Consider the following 14,711-nt stretch of genomic DNA (forward strand, 5'->3'; position numbering starts at 1 on the left):
GGTTAAAACATTTTCTCGAATGCGAATGGCCGCCGTTTAGAAAATTCTCACGATATAATTTCCGGAAAATCATGACCCTAAGCATCATAAATGAACACAATCTGAATATATACGTATGGCTATTAAATAACGGGACTGATATTGTAAAAAAAATTATTTTCATTTTAAACATAATTACTTATTATCACCTTCAATATACACCCATTCTCTATCCCTGCAACGCTCCATGTGAATTTTCCATAGTTGGAAACAATGCTGAAAGTCCTCTTCTGTCAACTCTTTCAGGAGTCTTGCCGCTTTTTCTTGAACAGCTTCTACGGATTCAAATCTCGTACCTTTCAATGCAGATTCACCTTAGGGAAAAGATAAAAGTTGCATGGTGCTAGGTCTGGCGAGTAAGGTGGATGTTCTAACACTGGGATGCTGTACTTGGTCAGGAACCGCTTGACAGATAACGGGGAATGAGCTGGCGCATTGTCTTGGTGCAAAATCCATGATCTGTCCTTTCACATTTCGGGTCGTTTTTTTCTTACTCTTCCACGTAGTTTATTAAGTACATCAAGATAGTAATGTTGATTAATTGTTTGACCTTCAGGAACCCAGTGAAGGTACACAATCCCATGAATGTCGAAAAAAAAATCATCATTGCTTTAAATTTTGACTTGCTCATTCTTGCTTTTTTGGCTCTCGGTGAAGTTGAGGTCTTCCAATGCATGGATTGGCGCTTCGTTTCCGGATCATAAGTAAAAAACCACGATTCATCACATGTTATTATTCTTTCCAATAAATTTGGGTCATTTTCAATGGCATTCTAAGAGTCAGTACAAACATTTTTACGAGCTGTTGTTGATCAATCGTAAGAATTTTTGGTACCATTTTTGCACACACTTTTCGCATATTCAAATTGTCATGTAAAATTTTCCGTACACATTCTTTATCAATGCCTACAGATTCAGCAACTGCACGAATGCTTAATTGTCGGTCAGACCGAATCAAATTAGCAACTTTTTCGACATTGTCTTCCGTTTTTGATGTTGAAGGACGACCTGGCCGCGAATCATCTTCCACGTCTTGTCGACCATCTTGGAAACGCTTAAACCATTCAAAAACACGAGTCCGCGATAAACATTCACTGACATACACTTCTTTTAGTAAATTATAGGTTTCGGTAGTGGTTTTTCCAAGTTTAACGTGAAATTTAATAACAATTCGTTGCTCTATTATTACGCTAACCATTTTTCCGGCAAAACAAAATAACACTTACATAAATGAAGGTTATGACACAACGATGTTGTTTACAGAAACGAGACTAACTGCATTCTGAACAGGAAGTCTCAAACTACACAGCTGTTGGTCATTGCTGGTTGGCGCATGCGCACTCGTTCCACTGCAGCGTCAGTCCCGTTATTTAATAGCCATACCTGGTATATATATATAGTACATATTAATATATTATTGCTTATGCAATATAACAGAAGTTTTTTAATTGCCCATATTATTTAAAAATAAATTCAGACTAAGGTTAAGTGACTCTTAACTAATAAAACTTTTCAAGACGGCGTTCCTCAAGGATCAATACTCAGTCTTATTCTTATTCTTATGTTATCTGTGTCAATGGCATAAGATCATCTTGTTATATTTAAAATCTACACAGAACGCCAGTGACGCGCAATTTAGTTTCAGAAACAGATAAAACCAATTCTGGAACAACTAAAGTTTGTTGAATTTAACTATTGATTGTGTCAAGCATTTTAACACTTGTAATATCAAAGTAAAATTAAGTGACCTGACTTTCGAAATGAAATCAGGAAATTCCAGTGATGAACGAGTTGTATTTTTGGACTATACTATACTGGATGAACTTATTCCAAGTTTCTTGGAATGTTCGTTAATCGGCAATTGGAATTCTGTGCATTTTGGGGACAACCTTATTTTATTATGTGTCCTGATAACGGTATATATACCTGTACATGGATATAAGACAAGAAGCAGACACATCCACCAAACTGGAACCAAACAAGTTGTCAAACTCAAAAATTCCCCAATGCTCATGGCGTTAGACACCCGTATGAAAAGCTTTTTGCGTCCCGAGCATTTGGTAGTGCTGACGAGTTTATTGCATATTACTAGGTGGTCTTAAGCCTGACAGCTTGCCGAAATATTTATGGTATGAGAGCAAATATTGCATGTTTGATGGGGCCTTTGGTGTGAGTTCGTGAAATTCCAAATTATTCCGACAACCATAGTATATTGTAATATAGATATATATATATATATATATATATATATATATATATATATAATATTATATATATATATATATATATATATATTACAATATACTATGGTTGTCGGAATAATATTATATATATATATATATATATATAATAACAAATTATGTGAGAGAGAGAGAGGGAGAGATAGAGGGAGAGGGATAGAGAGAGAGGGAGAGAGAGAGAGAGAGTGTGTGATGTTGTTTGGTTAACAATCACTCTTTTCTAACACTAAACGTTCTATTCAAAATCAGGGATAGTGAATTAGAGATAGCACGCAGTTTAACAAATCTTGGAGAAAATTATACTTCCATTTTAAATGGTTTATCTAAATATACTAACCATATATTTTTATCCATCTAAATAACCAAACTTTTGCCTTGGTACCTAAGGTACGTACTACTTCTTACACTTTTATATAAGAATGCATTGCAATAGACGTGTGGTAAAATGTACTACTATACTATAGTATGAAACTACAATACTACTATATTTGTATCCACATAAATAATGAAAAAAATGTATCACTTATATATAACGATAAAATGGAACATATCCAGGTCATAAGACATGTTATAATATGCTGAAAATGCAAACACACGGAAATCGAAAACATTATTTAATTTAATGAGTTATCATTATCATTACAAAATGGCTTCCAAATAATGTTTGAAGCAAAGTTTTGAACATATAATATCATTATAACAAATATAAATAGCTAACCTTTGCTTAATATTATTATTGATTGCATAAGTTATAACTTTATGTGTGTGTGTGTGTGTGTTTTAAAACTACTCTTTTTAGTTTTCTAGTATACTCTGGCAATAAAGAATTAAATTTCCTTCTTATTTCGGTCCAGTTTGTGCATGTAAGTTAAATATAACCCTTTACGCACGAGGTTTACAGTTTTATAAATGATTAAGAACACTGCAACAAGTGAGATGACAAGTATCGCAATGACATCAAGTAGCAGGTATTGGTAGAGCGGCAAACTGACAGAAGCTGGACGCAAGTGTGGCGCCCCTTGGTGTCTGATGACGTACTCTGTCCAGTACACTGCTGTCTGCAGAGGTGTCATCGGCCGATCCCTAAACTGCTGGGATAATCGCCTCATGTTTTCCGTGTAACTGAAATTAAGTTCACTTTGGATAAATTTATAACACTATCATGTTGAAATATGTAAAAGATTATTATACAATGTCATGTTTCAATATTAATTTCAATAATGTTTAATATTATTATTTAGACTTTTTGGGATCCGAATAAATGGCAGTATTTATACTAGCAGTTACCTTCGGCTTTGGATTCAATTTCGTAGGTTTTGCACTTGTGCGAGCATTTCTGGTTCCAGTAAATTATATTTCCGACTTCACTGTTGAGTTCACACCTTCTTTTCACGATCAAGAAAATATGTTAAAATGTATATATTTATGGACATCGTAATTTACTCTGGTCTTAGTATTTACTGTCCCATTGTTGGTTTTACCTTTTTTTCCCGATCAATGAACTATATATAAATGATCTTTGAACGAAATTAATTTAAGAAACATAAGAAACATTTTCAAACATAAATACAACAAGAGCGAGAATAATCTCATCATATAAGTTTGCAGATAAACACAAATTATAACGATAATTAATTTGATGTTTTTTAAACAATTCCTTACCTTGTATCATTCATGATTGTCTTGACCGCATATGTTATATCTCGCTGTGAGAGGTTATCGATGTCCAGCATCAGACCAACTCCACGCCGTACAACATTCTTAGCGTTCTGGTATTGATCACCGAAAAAGGGAATCACCACAAGAGGCTTGCCAAAGTATACGGCTTCAATGGTACTAGCTTGTCCACCATGGGATATTACAGCACGTACATTTGGGTGAGCTACAACAGCATGTTTATAAAAAGTAAAATATCATTCTAAAAATAATTACTGTGTAATAATATGTAGGTATCAATTAAAATAAAAAATGTGTATACATAAGACCATACACATACCATACTCACTTAATTTAAGATGTATTGGTCTTCAAACAATCATTTAATTCACCACAAAATTAAAACTTTTCACATGAAATGTTTAGCCTTACCAGAAAATTCACGTAATTTAGCAAGCCTCTGCCGCCAATAAATTTGCTGATGAACGAAACGTGATTTTTGTCTTTTTGTACAAACGATAACTATCAAACTAGATCACAAAGAGAATTGAAAATTGGGATAAAACTATTTCTACTACATATATATAGTAAATAGTACACGCATATTATGAAATTTTATCATTTGAAACTTTATATTAGCCAGTATCATTTGAAATTGTAAAAAAAAACATTTGTCTAATAAACTGATTAACTTGTTTTATGTTTTAATGTAATCTTTGTGTCAATCTAAACGGGTTTTCTGTTAGTGTTTGACTGAAATCGGTGATATTACTATCCAAACTTTTCTATTTACTGACAGCTATACGTATCTATTAACTTTAAACTTACATTTAGAATAATTAGTGCTTTAAAATTGGGAACAAAGGCTCAGAACTCGAAACAGTCATAATATTCAATTTACAATTTTACATATTAACCACCCGTATATAGGTGAGTTTGTATATGATTAACATCGCCTAACATCTTTGAAAAGGGGAATACTTTCTGCTACACGAAAATCAATAGATGTTTTTTTTACTGGATAATGCAGTTTTTATTTATCTGATTAGTTTTTCAGAAACAAGTGAACTCTGTTTGTGTCTACTTTTACACAGAATATGTACAATAAAACTTTGCAATAATTGTAATTGTAAAACGTAAGTTGAAATGTAAAAACGTATTTATATATTTAAAATTAGCTACTGCGAAGTTTAATTGTATCAGTGAATAGGTGAGTCTTCGTTACTAGTTGATGACGAAAGCAGTTTTCTACCTGTGTGTATGTCCGTCTGTACAAATGATAACTTGTGCACTCTCTACTGCTTACTTCTCTATCAATATTGAAAACAGTAAACTTCAGTCAATTGGAAGTCACTCTCTCTGAACCAGAATAGTATCTGCTGTAAGGCAAATGCGAAGCTTTGCACATTGACCTGAGAGTCAATTACTGAGCTGACTAATAATTAATTAGTATTAAAGTTCAAAAATTGATGTGCTCAAAATTAATTTATCTGTTGAAAACCTTTAAGTAATGAAGTACAGGCCTGTGGAAAGCAAAGGTGTGAAATGTAACAAAGAAGAGACACAAAAAATTCTCACTACATGCTGAGCTTTACAAGACAATTCTTCAAAGGAAATAAATTAAATATATGAAATGTCAAGTCTATAATCTTGTTAGAAACTACTAATTTTATGGTTACAGATGTAGGAATGAAAGTTTAAAATCAAACTTTTAAAGCCGAATAGCTTTCGACAATATGATAAGAAGTAGCATGTTAGTTTGAGAAATTAACTAAATGTTATCTCTAGCTTCAACAGAAAATAATCTAAAAAGTAGGAAATCTCACCAATGATGTCAGACTGAGGTACCCACTTCCTGACAAATACATTAGAAGGCACAGCCTCTAACTCTGTTTCGTACTTGAAGATAACTCTTTGCGGTAGAGTAGAGAAAACGTCCAAAAACATGCGGATCACTTGAGGTGGCAGTGAGGACATCCTCACGAGAGATCCAAAACTGACCAGGAGTGCACCATCTTCAGCTCCATCCAGTAATTGTTCTAAATCCTTCAAAACATTTTCAATACACAAAATCTGATTTGTATATTAAGGCCGGATTTAGACATTACCTACATTGGCCCTGACCCATGTCTGCAAATTTGTAGGGGCTGCAAATGTTGAAGGCCATTTGAAATCTCAATAAAAAATCAAGAGCGTTTTATGCAGAATTTTTGTTTTCACTCAGATTTATAATATTATATTTAAAACTATTAAAAGTTCGAAGAGAAGTTTTGTAATGCATTAAGTAATTTATATTATACTCCACTATTATTCTGCGTAGTGCGTCACTGCGTAGAAGGGCAGCCGTCGATGTACACGGGGTGAGTTGGGCGCGTTTGTGCTGGGGCCGGATCATGAGTAGGAGGTGACGGGAGGGCGGCATTAGAGATGGGCGGAATATAACGTATTAGTGTCAGTAACAAAGTTATTCAGTGGTAACCTACTACCAGGATAAAGTGTTACTAGTAACACACTGTTATTTCAGTAAAGGTGGGCTGAATGATTTGGCGTTCTCATAACGTCTTTCTTGTAACCTTGTTACTGAGTAACGCCGAGGCTATTACCGTGCAAGGAATGAGACTAGGAACGGGCCAGTTCTTGTAACGCTTTTCTGTAATTACGTTACTGATAAACCAATAACCTAGTGGAGTGAGCTGTATGGTGCGGGAGGAACAGAAAATTTAATATAGAATTTAAATAAATAATAAAGAATATATAAAATATATTTATCTAAATAGAAACGTAGACTTGTTTATTTCTTAAATTGTTAAAGGAAAACAAACCCAATTCATTGTCATTTCATTTTCGTTTTCAGTTATCATTAATTATAATTGGTTTATTTAAAAGAAGTCTACTATAATAAATACTAAATTTTAGTGAGTGATTCTTATGATTGTGAAGAAGAAAAAGAGGCCACGGAAAAACACAGATAAAAACTCAAAGAAATCTACTGTACAAAGTAATAATTGACAAACTTCTATCCGAGTTAAACAAGAGAATTGCTATTTCAATGAAATTCTAAACAGATTCTCATTGTTTTAAAATCTCTGCCACTCAAATTCAATTGGTAATTACATCTGTTGCAAAGTATTTTCATGAATTTTACTCAACGGATAATGAAGATCCTTCATTTTAAATACCTGATGTGCCAAGAAAAGATTTCCGATACAAAAGAAATGCCATTGTCGCATTTGAACAGATATATTTTGCTAAAAGATCTCAGGACTTAAATTCAAATGAAAGTGTAGATATTAAGATATTTTTGTGTTCACAAGTAAAGAATTGCTTAAGATCATCGGTCAGCCAGAAAAGGTTAAATTACTTATCAGTTTTAGCCATCAAAAAAGACGTTTAAGCTTGAATTTAATTATGTCATTGATAAAATCCTTGACATCAAAGTGAATAACTAGGCATAACAAATATGAACACTTGAGTTTGGGCTTTTTGAAAAGTTTCACTATGAATTAATATTGTTTCAGCTGTCAACAAGAAATTTTATCATTTAATAGTTTTTTGTTTTTTTTTATGTTACCTATTGTAACCTTATCTGACCTAACCTAATCTAGACTTAGGGATTCACTACGAAAATAACATAGATTTATTTTGTTTATGTATAAAGGCTAAGTGGTTTTAAATTGAGTAAAAAATTGTCATTTCTGAATGGGGGCGCCGAAATGCTTTGGGCCCATGGGCGACAAATTCGTAAATCCAACTCTTTGTATACTAACCCATCTCATAGCTATAAAAATTAATTTGCAACAGTGTATTTAAGTTTTCTTCTTAAGATTAATTTTTAGTAGTTTACATTAATATTTGGCTTTTCATAAAACAAACTGTATTTACTTTAGGTACATTATGTAACACCGAATTACACATTACTTTAGCTTCCATTAAATATTATAAATACATACTACAATGTTGGTTACATACTAAAATATTAGTAGATTTCGGATTGACACAAATATTAATATCAGGAAGTAATAGTTGTAATCATTAACGTTAATTTCAGGTTTTTGACTAATTAAACATAATGAAAACATTTCATTTTACATATATTTCATTAAGTATAAAACATTATTCAAGGCCAAAATGTTTGTCAGTTGCTGAATCAGGCTCCATGAATATTTGTTTTACTGATAACTCGTTCTATTATAAGATAATCTAACGTTTTATTAAACCCAACCATTTTGTTAATCAAGGAGTTACAAAATTAACTTTTACGGAGAGTTATTCATATACAATGAGCATAGTACCGTAATTATGTATAAAAACATAAGAATAAATGTCGAGGTTAAAAAACCCACAATATAAAATATCGTTTAGTATTTACAAAAAATGACCTTATCTGAAGGCAATAGGAAAATAAGTAAATGTCCATTCATGTACCCGCAACAATTATCTAGAGCGGGGCCTCCCTTACCAAAATAAATATCAATGTTAAACACATTTGCAAAATTATGGGAATGATTGATTCACAAATAATTCATATTATCCACATGCAAACCAACACATTAGTAACTTTTAAAATGTGCAATAAAAATTGCAGTAAAAAGAGAGTCACATTCGCAGAATGCTCACGGAAAATGAATCAATTGTGAAAAATAAACACACATTGAATAGATATATTTGTAAAATCCAATGGCGTGTTGAAAATTTGTATAATTGTTAAAGAGTTTCTGAATTATAACTAATGTAATTACCTCAGGCAAGTGACTCCTGTCTTTAATGTGAATTCCACCGACTTCCACAGCGTTTGGTGGCAAGGGGCGACTCTGAGAGAGAGTGAAGTGGCTGTTAAACAGTATCAGTGAGGTTTGCTGGTTCACCTCGTTCATCATCGGCATATGCTCTCCAAATGATTCTTCTGCAAGCTTATGGGCGGAGAGGTCAGAGAAAAAAAAGTAGGTTGTTTTCGCATAAAGTAGGATGACCGTGTTAAAAACACGCTGAAATATTGTCAAATTAGAACTGTAATCCATTAAAAAGTTCGGGATGTACGAAGGGTTGTCTGGTATACCAAAACGCGTATCAATCCATGGTAAGGGTGTACTGACTACCCAGTTGATGAAAGGCACTCGTAACTTATAAAAGACGTAGTTGAAACAGTTAGAACCAAACATCTCTCCTATCGCAAGATCAAAGTTTTCTTTTATAAGATTTAGCACGCGATCATTTTTTAATGCATGTTCACACACAATCCTATGATAATTCATATAGAAAATTGGAGTGTTAAAGGGGTTTGACATTTTATTCCTGATAAACTGTAAGCTAAAATTTCCAGCTGATACTTGTGCAGAAAGGTCTATGTAAGTGTAATTCTGGAGGAAGTATTTTTGGGGAAAACTAGAAACCACAGTGAGGTGGTGCCCTCTCTTTTGCAAGGCCATTAGCAGAGGTTCCATTACGATGAAGTGACTCCGAGAGTTGACAGGTAACAGTGCTAAGATGCGAGCGCTGTTACAAAGGGATGAAGAAGATAGCGCTGCCAATATAAAAAATAAGAAGTTCATCTAAAACAGGAAAATAACAGTGTTTATTACATAGCTGTAGTGGGAAGGATTGATTCAAAACGAATATGAGTTCAACTCCATTTCACCTTTCGCTTAGTTCAGCGTCTGAAATCTGAAGCTGTCACAGACTTGTCCCCTGGAATTTGGAATCAACGTCCGTCTGAAAAGATCCAAAAACATTCGGCGACGGAGAAGCTCAACACAATTTGTTGCATGGTTTCGACGCCAGAGACACCTAGACTACAACAAATGCACTTGATTACAGACGCTACGGTAAGCGGAAGGTTAAATGGAGCCGAAATCAACATTCGAAGTGAATCAAACATAACCGCCAATGCGTATAATACTCGGCTGCATTGGGATCCGTGTTTTTGGATTGTGTCTGAAACATCGTAGTGCACTCAATTGTGCACCTGATGAGAGAATGATCAGGTTTAGACTTTGTTTGTAATCTATGTATATCTCTTGTCAAAATAATGCAAGGAAATCGTTTTGATCTTCTTCGTTACCGACTTTTATTGAATTTCTTCAGACGTACGTTGATTCTAGATTCAAGAAGTCAAGTCTGCGACAGCGTCGGATTTCAGACACTGCACTAAGCGGTAAGTGAATTGGAGCTTATTTTAACATTTCTAAAAATGTAAATGTGTGGTGCAATAAATTGCTTACCTCACTTAAAGTTCTACGATCTAACTCAAATGTAATAACATTGTTCATGTATCTCATGAATATGTGCAGTAAAATGTTGAATTGTATAAAACCTATTATTATTACTATGAACAGAGAAATTATGATTAAATACAAATATAGAAATAATTAATTGTTATTATAATACATTTCAAATATAAAAATTAAATAATAATAAGAATGAAAGATGCTTTATGTTGGCTATATTCTGATACAAGTAAAATGTAATATAATATGATATGGTAAAGTAAATATAAGTTCTAATTGATGTTTCATCAATCGATAGTGGAAATCAATAATTTTATTTGCAAGATATATTTTAGTATGTAAATTGTTGAAAATCCAGATTTGTGTGTGTGTGTGTGTGTGTGTGTGTGTGTGTGTGTGTGTGTGTGGGTGTGTGTGTGTGTGTTATTATGACTGATCAAAGGATTTTGTTGTTTAGCTTTAAGAGTTTTCAATTAGTATTTTCTGCCTACCCAAATACATGTCAATGGAATGTAATTGCACATTATTCCACAGTCATAGAAAGTATATTAGATATTTTTGTTAAAAGAAATCTTATACAAATTTTACTTCAATATTTGTCATTTACTTACTATAAAAAATGTCGCAATTATGTATACTCCTTACCCTCGTCAGAAATTGCCAGGTCGAAAGTAAGTGTGTGTATAATCAGAACAGTTGAAGGGATATAGTAAAATTTATCTTGTCAGTATCGTTATTATATGTTTTCAATAGTTATCAAGTGACAGGGAGAAGTTATTAGATCGTTTATTTAGAGATAAACTGACAGGTTCATTATTGTAAAGAGGGGAAATATTCTTCAACAATTGAAAAAAAATAATACATAGATTGTGGCAAAAACAATAAGTTTCTTACAATAGTGATGTATTGCCACAAAATATTCTAGAAAGTGTAAGGTATAAATAACCTAAAATACAAATTAGACTATGAATATCAGTGTATGACGTACATAGCTGGTGATGTGATGAATGAGCTGCTCAAAGCCATACCTTAAAAATGCCATCGCGGAGCCCGGGGAACGCCTTTATTGTGTCGGTTTACCGACCGTGTATTTTCAATGATGCTGAATCAAATCCGATGGTTTTGATGGTTTTGCATCCACATAGAACTCTTGTCTGGGAAGAAATAAAACCTTGCAATCTCTCTCTCTCTCTCTCTCTCTCTCTCTCTCTCTCTCTCTCTCTCTCTCTCTCTCTCTCTCTCTCTCTCTCTCTCTCTCTCCATGTGATGTTATTCATCCTGCTATACTATACATGTTGGTGTGAATCTCTATTTTAGCGTTGTCACTTTTCTACTTTCTTTATTATGAGAATTAACTGGTATACTCGTACATCAATACGACATTAACTTAGAATCGTTGGTCTAAGAGGTGGGCCGTAGTGGTATGGGTGATATCCCAAGGATAAGCACTCCATCTGTCCTGTATTACGTGTCACTCAAAACCAATAGGGTTAACGCAGTCGATCTAGAAATGAACCAATGTAGTTTGGAATCAAGCCAATTAACAAAGATGTGTAGTATCGTAGTGTCTTGCGGCGTCTAATTAAGCATGTAGTAAACAAAGTCCTTGATGAATATATGAGTCCTAAGCATAATCAATATAACCTGTAATGGGCGGCAATCGCCATGTTAACCGTTATTACGGTAGTACTCATGGGAGACATGTGAAGTCCAAAAATACATCTAAGAAAAGAAATGTCAATTTTACATCTTTGAAACAAGCAGTAGCATATAGTAATGTGAACACTTCAACCTCCACGGGTCACTAGTCATCATTGATGGAAAAAGCCAGTAGGTCATGCTTATGGGTAATATAAATAAAGTTATTGTTTTGAAAAGGCGATTCTCGGTAGATGAGGCTTCGGAGCTGTGGAAGCACACAAACTCTGAAGTCATCTCACTTTGGAATGTGTGCTAACAGTTAATGAAGTGCTCCACCGATACAGATGTTTTCTGCAATTCTTTGTAAAGTAATGACATGTTTTTTGTTTTTGTTTTTTTGCAGCTCTTAGGGACAGAAAGCTAGTAATTTGTATACTTACCTGTACTATCGGAGCGTCGTCAAAATGGTCAATGGCCGGTATCAAAAGAACTGCCTGTCTGACTATCATTAGAGTCTTCCTAAATACTCAAAGCGCTGCCTTGAAATGCTATCTTAACCTAACATTGTTTTCCAGTCTTTCGCCATAAGAAGAGTACCTCGTTTATAGTAGGAAGGTCTGACTGGCCTCTGGCTGAAGCAGTAGATACTACAAAATTGGACCAGACATCGAGGGATATTTTAAATTTAGTTCATTAACAGTGATTTCTTAACACTTGTCGTGTTCCATTATACTGGCAAATCATCTTTCAGTAAGAGCCAATATTTTACTATCCATATCAAACTGCCTTAGTAGAGTATTAGAAATTGTATTAGAAATGACTAATAAATAATTAGACTATTGACTTAAAACACACCTTTACTAAATATATTTAAATCACAGAATTAATTCTCTTCTCCTCTTTGCAGTACATATTGTCTTAATCAAAGCCTAGAACCAGCATGGTGAGCGTGGCACGTCTTTTTCATCGGTGGATTTTACGTCAATGATGTTGAAAACCATGCGATTTTCAACATGTTTGGAATTGTGCAGACCTTAACCTTGCTTTATAGATACTACTCTATGATGTGTTTACAACAATGGCAAAGAAGCCAATTCTAAGTCAACAACTCTGAAGTCCCTTTCTACAACTAGATGGGCTTGTAGGGCAGAGGCTGTTAAGTCTGTGAAAATAATTTGATTGTTCATGTTGAAACCCTACAAGAAATCATATCGACAGGCAATGGTAAAGTGAAAATACAAATTCTTAGACTATTGGATGAACTGAAGAAATTCGAATTCGTGTTGACTTTGGAAATCACTCACCAAATACTCTTCCTGTTTTAAAGTAAACAAAACAGTTCAGTAAGGATATTGACTTTTTGACAGGTACGAAATGAAGTTACAGTACTCCGGAATCTCTTTCATCTCAGAGAAATTTCATCTTTAATTCTATAAAAGGCGTTTTTGAAAAGATATAGGTAAATTTAAAGTTTCCTGCTTTGAAAAATATAAGTGTCTTCACTTATTGATGAAATTGTCCAAAATCTCGCTATTTTGAAACTAAAAAAGACCAGGACAGGTGTTTGGTGTTTTACCCGTTCATCGACTTATTAATAATGAGTGTAAACAAAACATTTGACAAGAAACATGTGACTTGATAGTAGTAGTAGGGAAACATTGAGTTAGATGCAGATGAGGACGACTTGAAAATAATTTCAAAATATTTCATCTTGCACAGCATCCAAGCGCATCACAAGTACTTCAGAACTACAAGACGTGTGATAGAGAAGCCCCTTCTAAAATTAAGGAGGAATTAAATTTCCTTTTTTTTCTAAACAAAAATATATGGGTAATCATTATTTATAATTTATGGCATATTCATTTTTAAAATATGAAACTGGACAGGTTTTTTTTGACAAATTATTATATTTTGGCATTTTACCTAAGCCCTAATCAGATAAAAGGTTCGGTAAGAAAGCTGAATCTAATAACGGAAAAATACTGTTCACGTTTTGTGATTTAAAAGGTGATTTTGCAATCACGTAAAAATAGAACTTCAGTTTAGTAATAAGTTTAAAAACTTATGTGTTCAGGCTTTCCAATTGATATCACTTGTTGATGACTCACACTAATTATAACAGCATAGCAATATGGAATGTAATTTTTATCTTTATTTGATAGGTACGACAAGGACAGCCTTGCAAAAATTGTTTGAGGTTCAGTGTTAAAAATCGCGCTAACCAGTTCTCCGAGCTTTTATACAGATTATTAAAACAAAGCTTAAACCAACAATGACGCAAGATAAGTTGGGGTTTTTTATGCTGCCTTTTATTAAACAAGAATTCGTGAATGTAAATTACGTTTGACTTTTTTGAGGAACTTAAACTATTGATTCCTAGAGAAAGGTGAATGTTATAATAATTTTGCAACATGCAAATTTTATAAATAAATAATTCCCACATAATTTCTTAAACTTATTGTTCTTCCATTAAAAATGTATGCTTACTATTAAAGATCGATACTTATTGACATTGTTATGACATAATTACCTATTAATAGCCCACTGCAAAATAGTACTGTGGTTTGTAAGAGTTCTTATTTAAAACAATTGTCAAAAAGCTTCAAAATTCATTGTTTTTAGTACAATTTTTAAAAGTTTCCTCGAATCCCCTCTTTATATGGGGGTTTATATGGGGGTATCGGTATTCCATAACCGACAATCCCTCCGTATGTCAGGCACCTCCAAATCACGAACGCTGCACATGCCTATGCATAAGGAGCAAAGTTGTTTTAATAGATGAAGCGTATTGATGATAGATGGATAATTAATTAAGTTTTTATATTAAGGCTTCTTTTCTGATACTTTTAATACAAAGGTACACTTTACCCAGGAAGTAATAACTTTAGATTTCATTTTTTACTTATAGTTAG

General features: G+C 33.4%; 1 protein-coding gene across 1 annotated transcript; it reads right to left on the bottom strand.

Annotated features, from left to right (window-relative positions):
• Positions 1 to 3,105: 3,105 nt before the first annotated feature.
• LOC124355879 (UDP-glucosyltransferase 2-like) lies at positions 3,106 to 12,308 on the bottom strand. Its single transcript, XM_046807034.1, has 5 exons — positions 12,240 to 12,308; positions 8,674 to 9,483; positions 5,761 to 5,980; positions 3,941 to 4,160; positions 3,106 to 3,400 (listed from the first exon to the last, which is right to left on the bottom strand). The coding sequence occupies exons 1-5, from the start codon at positions 12,306 to 12,308 to the stop codon at positions 3,106 to 3,108; spliced, it is 1,614 nt and encodes a 537-aa protein (XP_046662990.1).
• Positions 12,309 to 14,711: the final 2,403 nt, after the last annotated feature.

This window comes from Homalodisca vitripennis, chromosome 2 (genome assembly GCF_021130785.1).
Source record: "Homalodisca vitripennis isolate AUS2020 chromosome 2, UT_GWSS_2.1, whole genome shotgun sequence".
Taxonomy (NCBI): domain Eukaryota; kingdom Metazoa; phylum Arthropoda; class Insecta; order Hemiptera; family Cicadellidae; genus Homalodisca; species Homalodisca vitripennis.

Coding starts and splice junctions, on each gene's coding strand:
- LOC124355879 (XM_046807034.1), bottom strand. CDS start 12,308: ATGATAGTCAGACAGGCAGTTCTTTTGATACCGGCCATTGACCATTTT. Junction 9,484..12,239: donor ACGACGCTCCGATAGTACAG/GTAAGTATACAA, acceptor TTCCTGTTTTAG/ATGAACTTCTTATTTTTTAT. Junction 4,161..5,760: donor ACCTCAGTCTGACATCATTG/GTGAGATTTCCT, acceptor ATGCTGTTGTAG/CTCACCCAAATGTACGTGCT.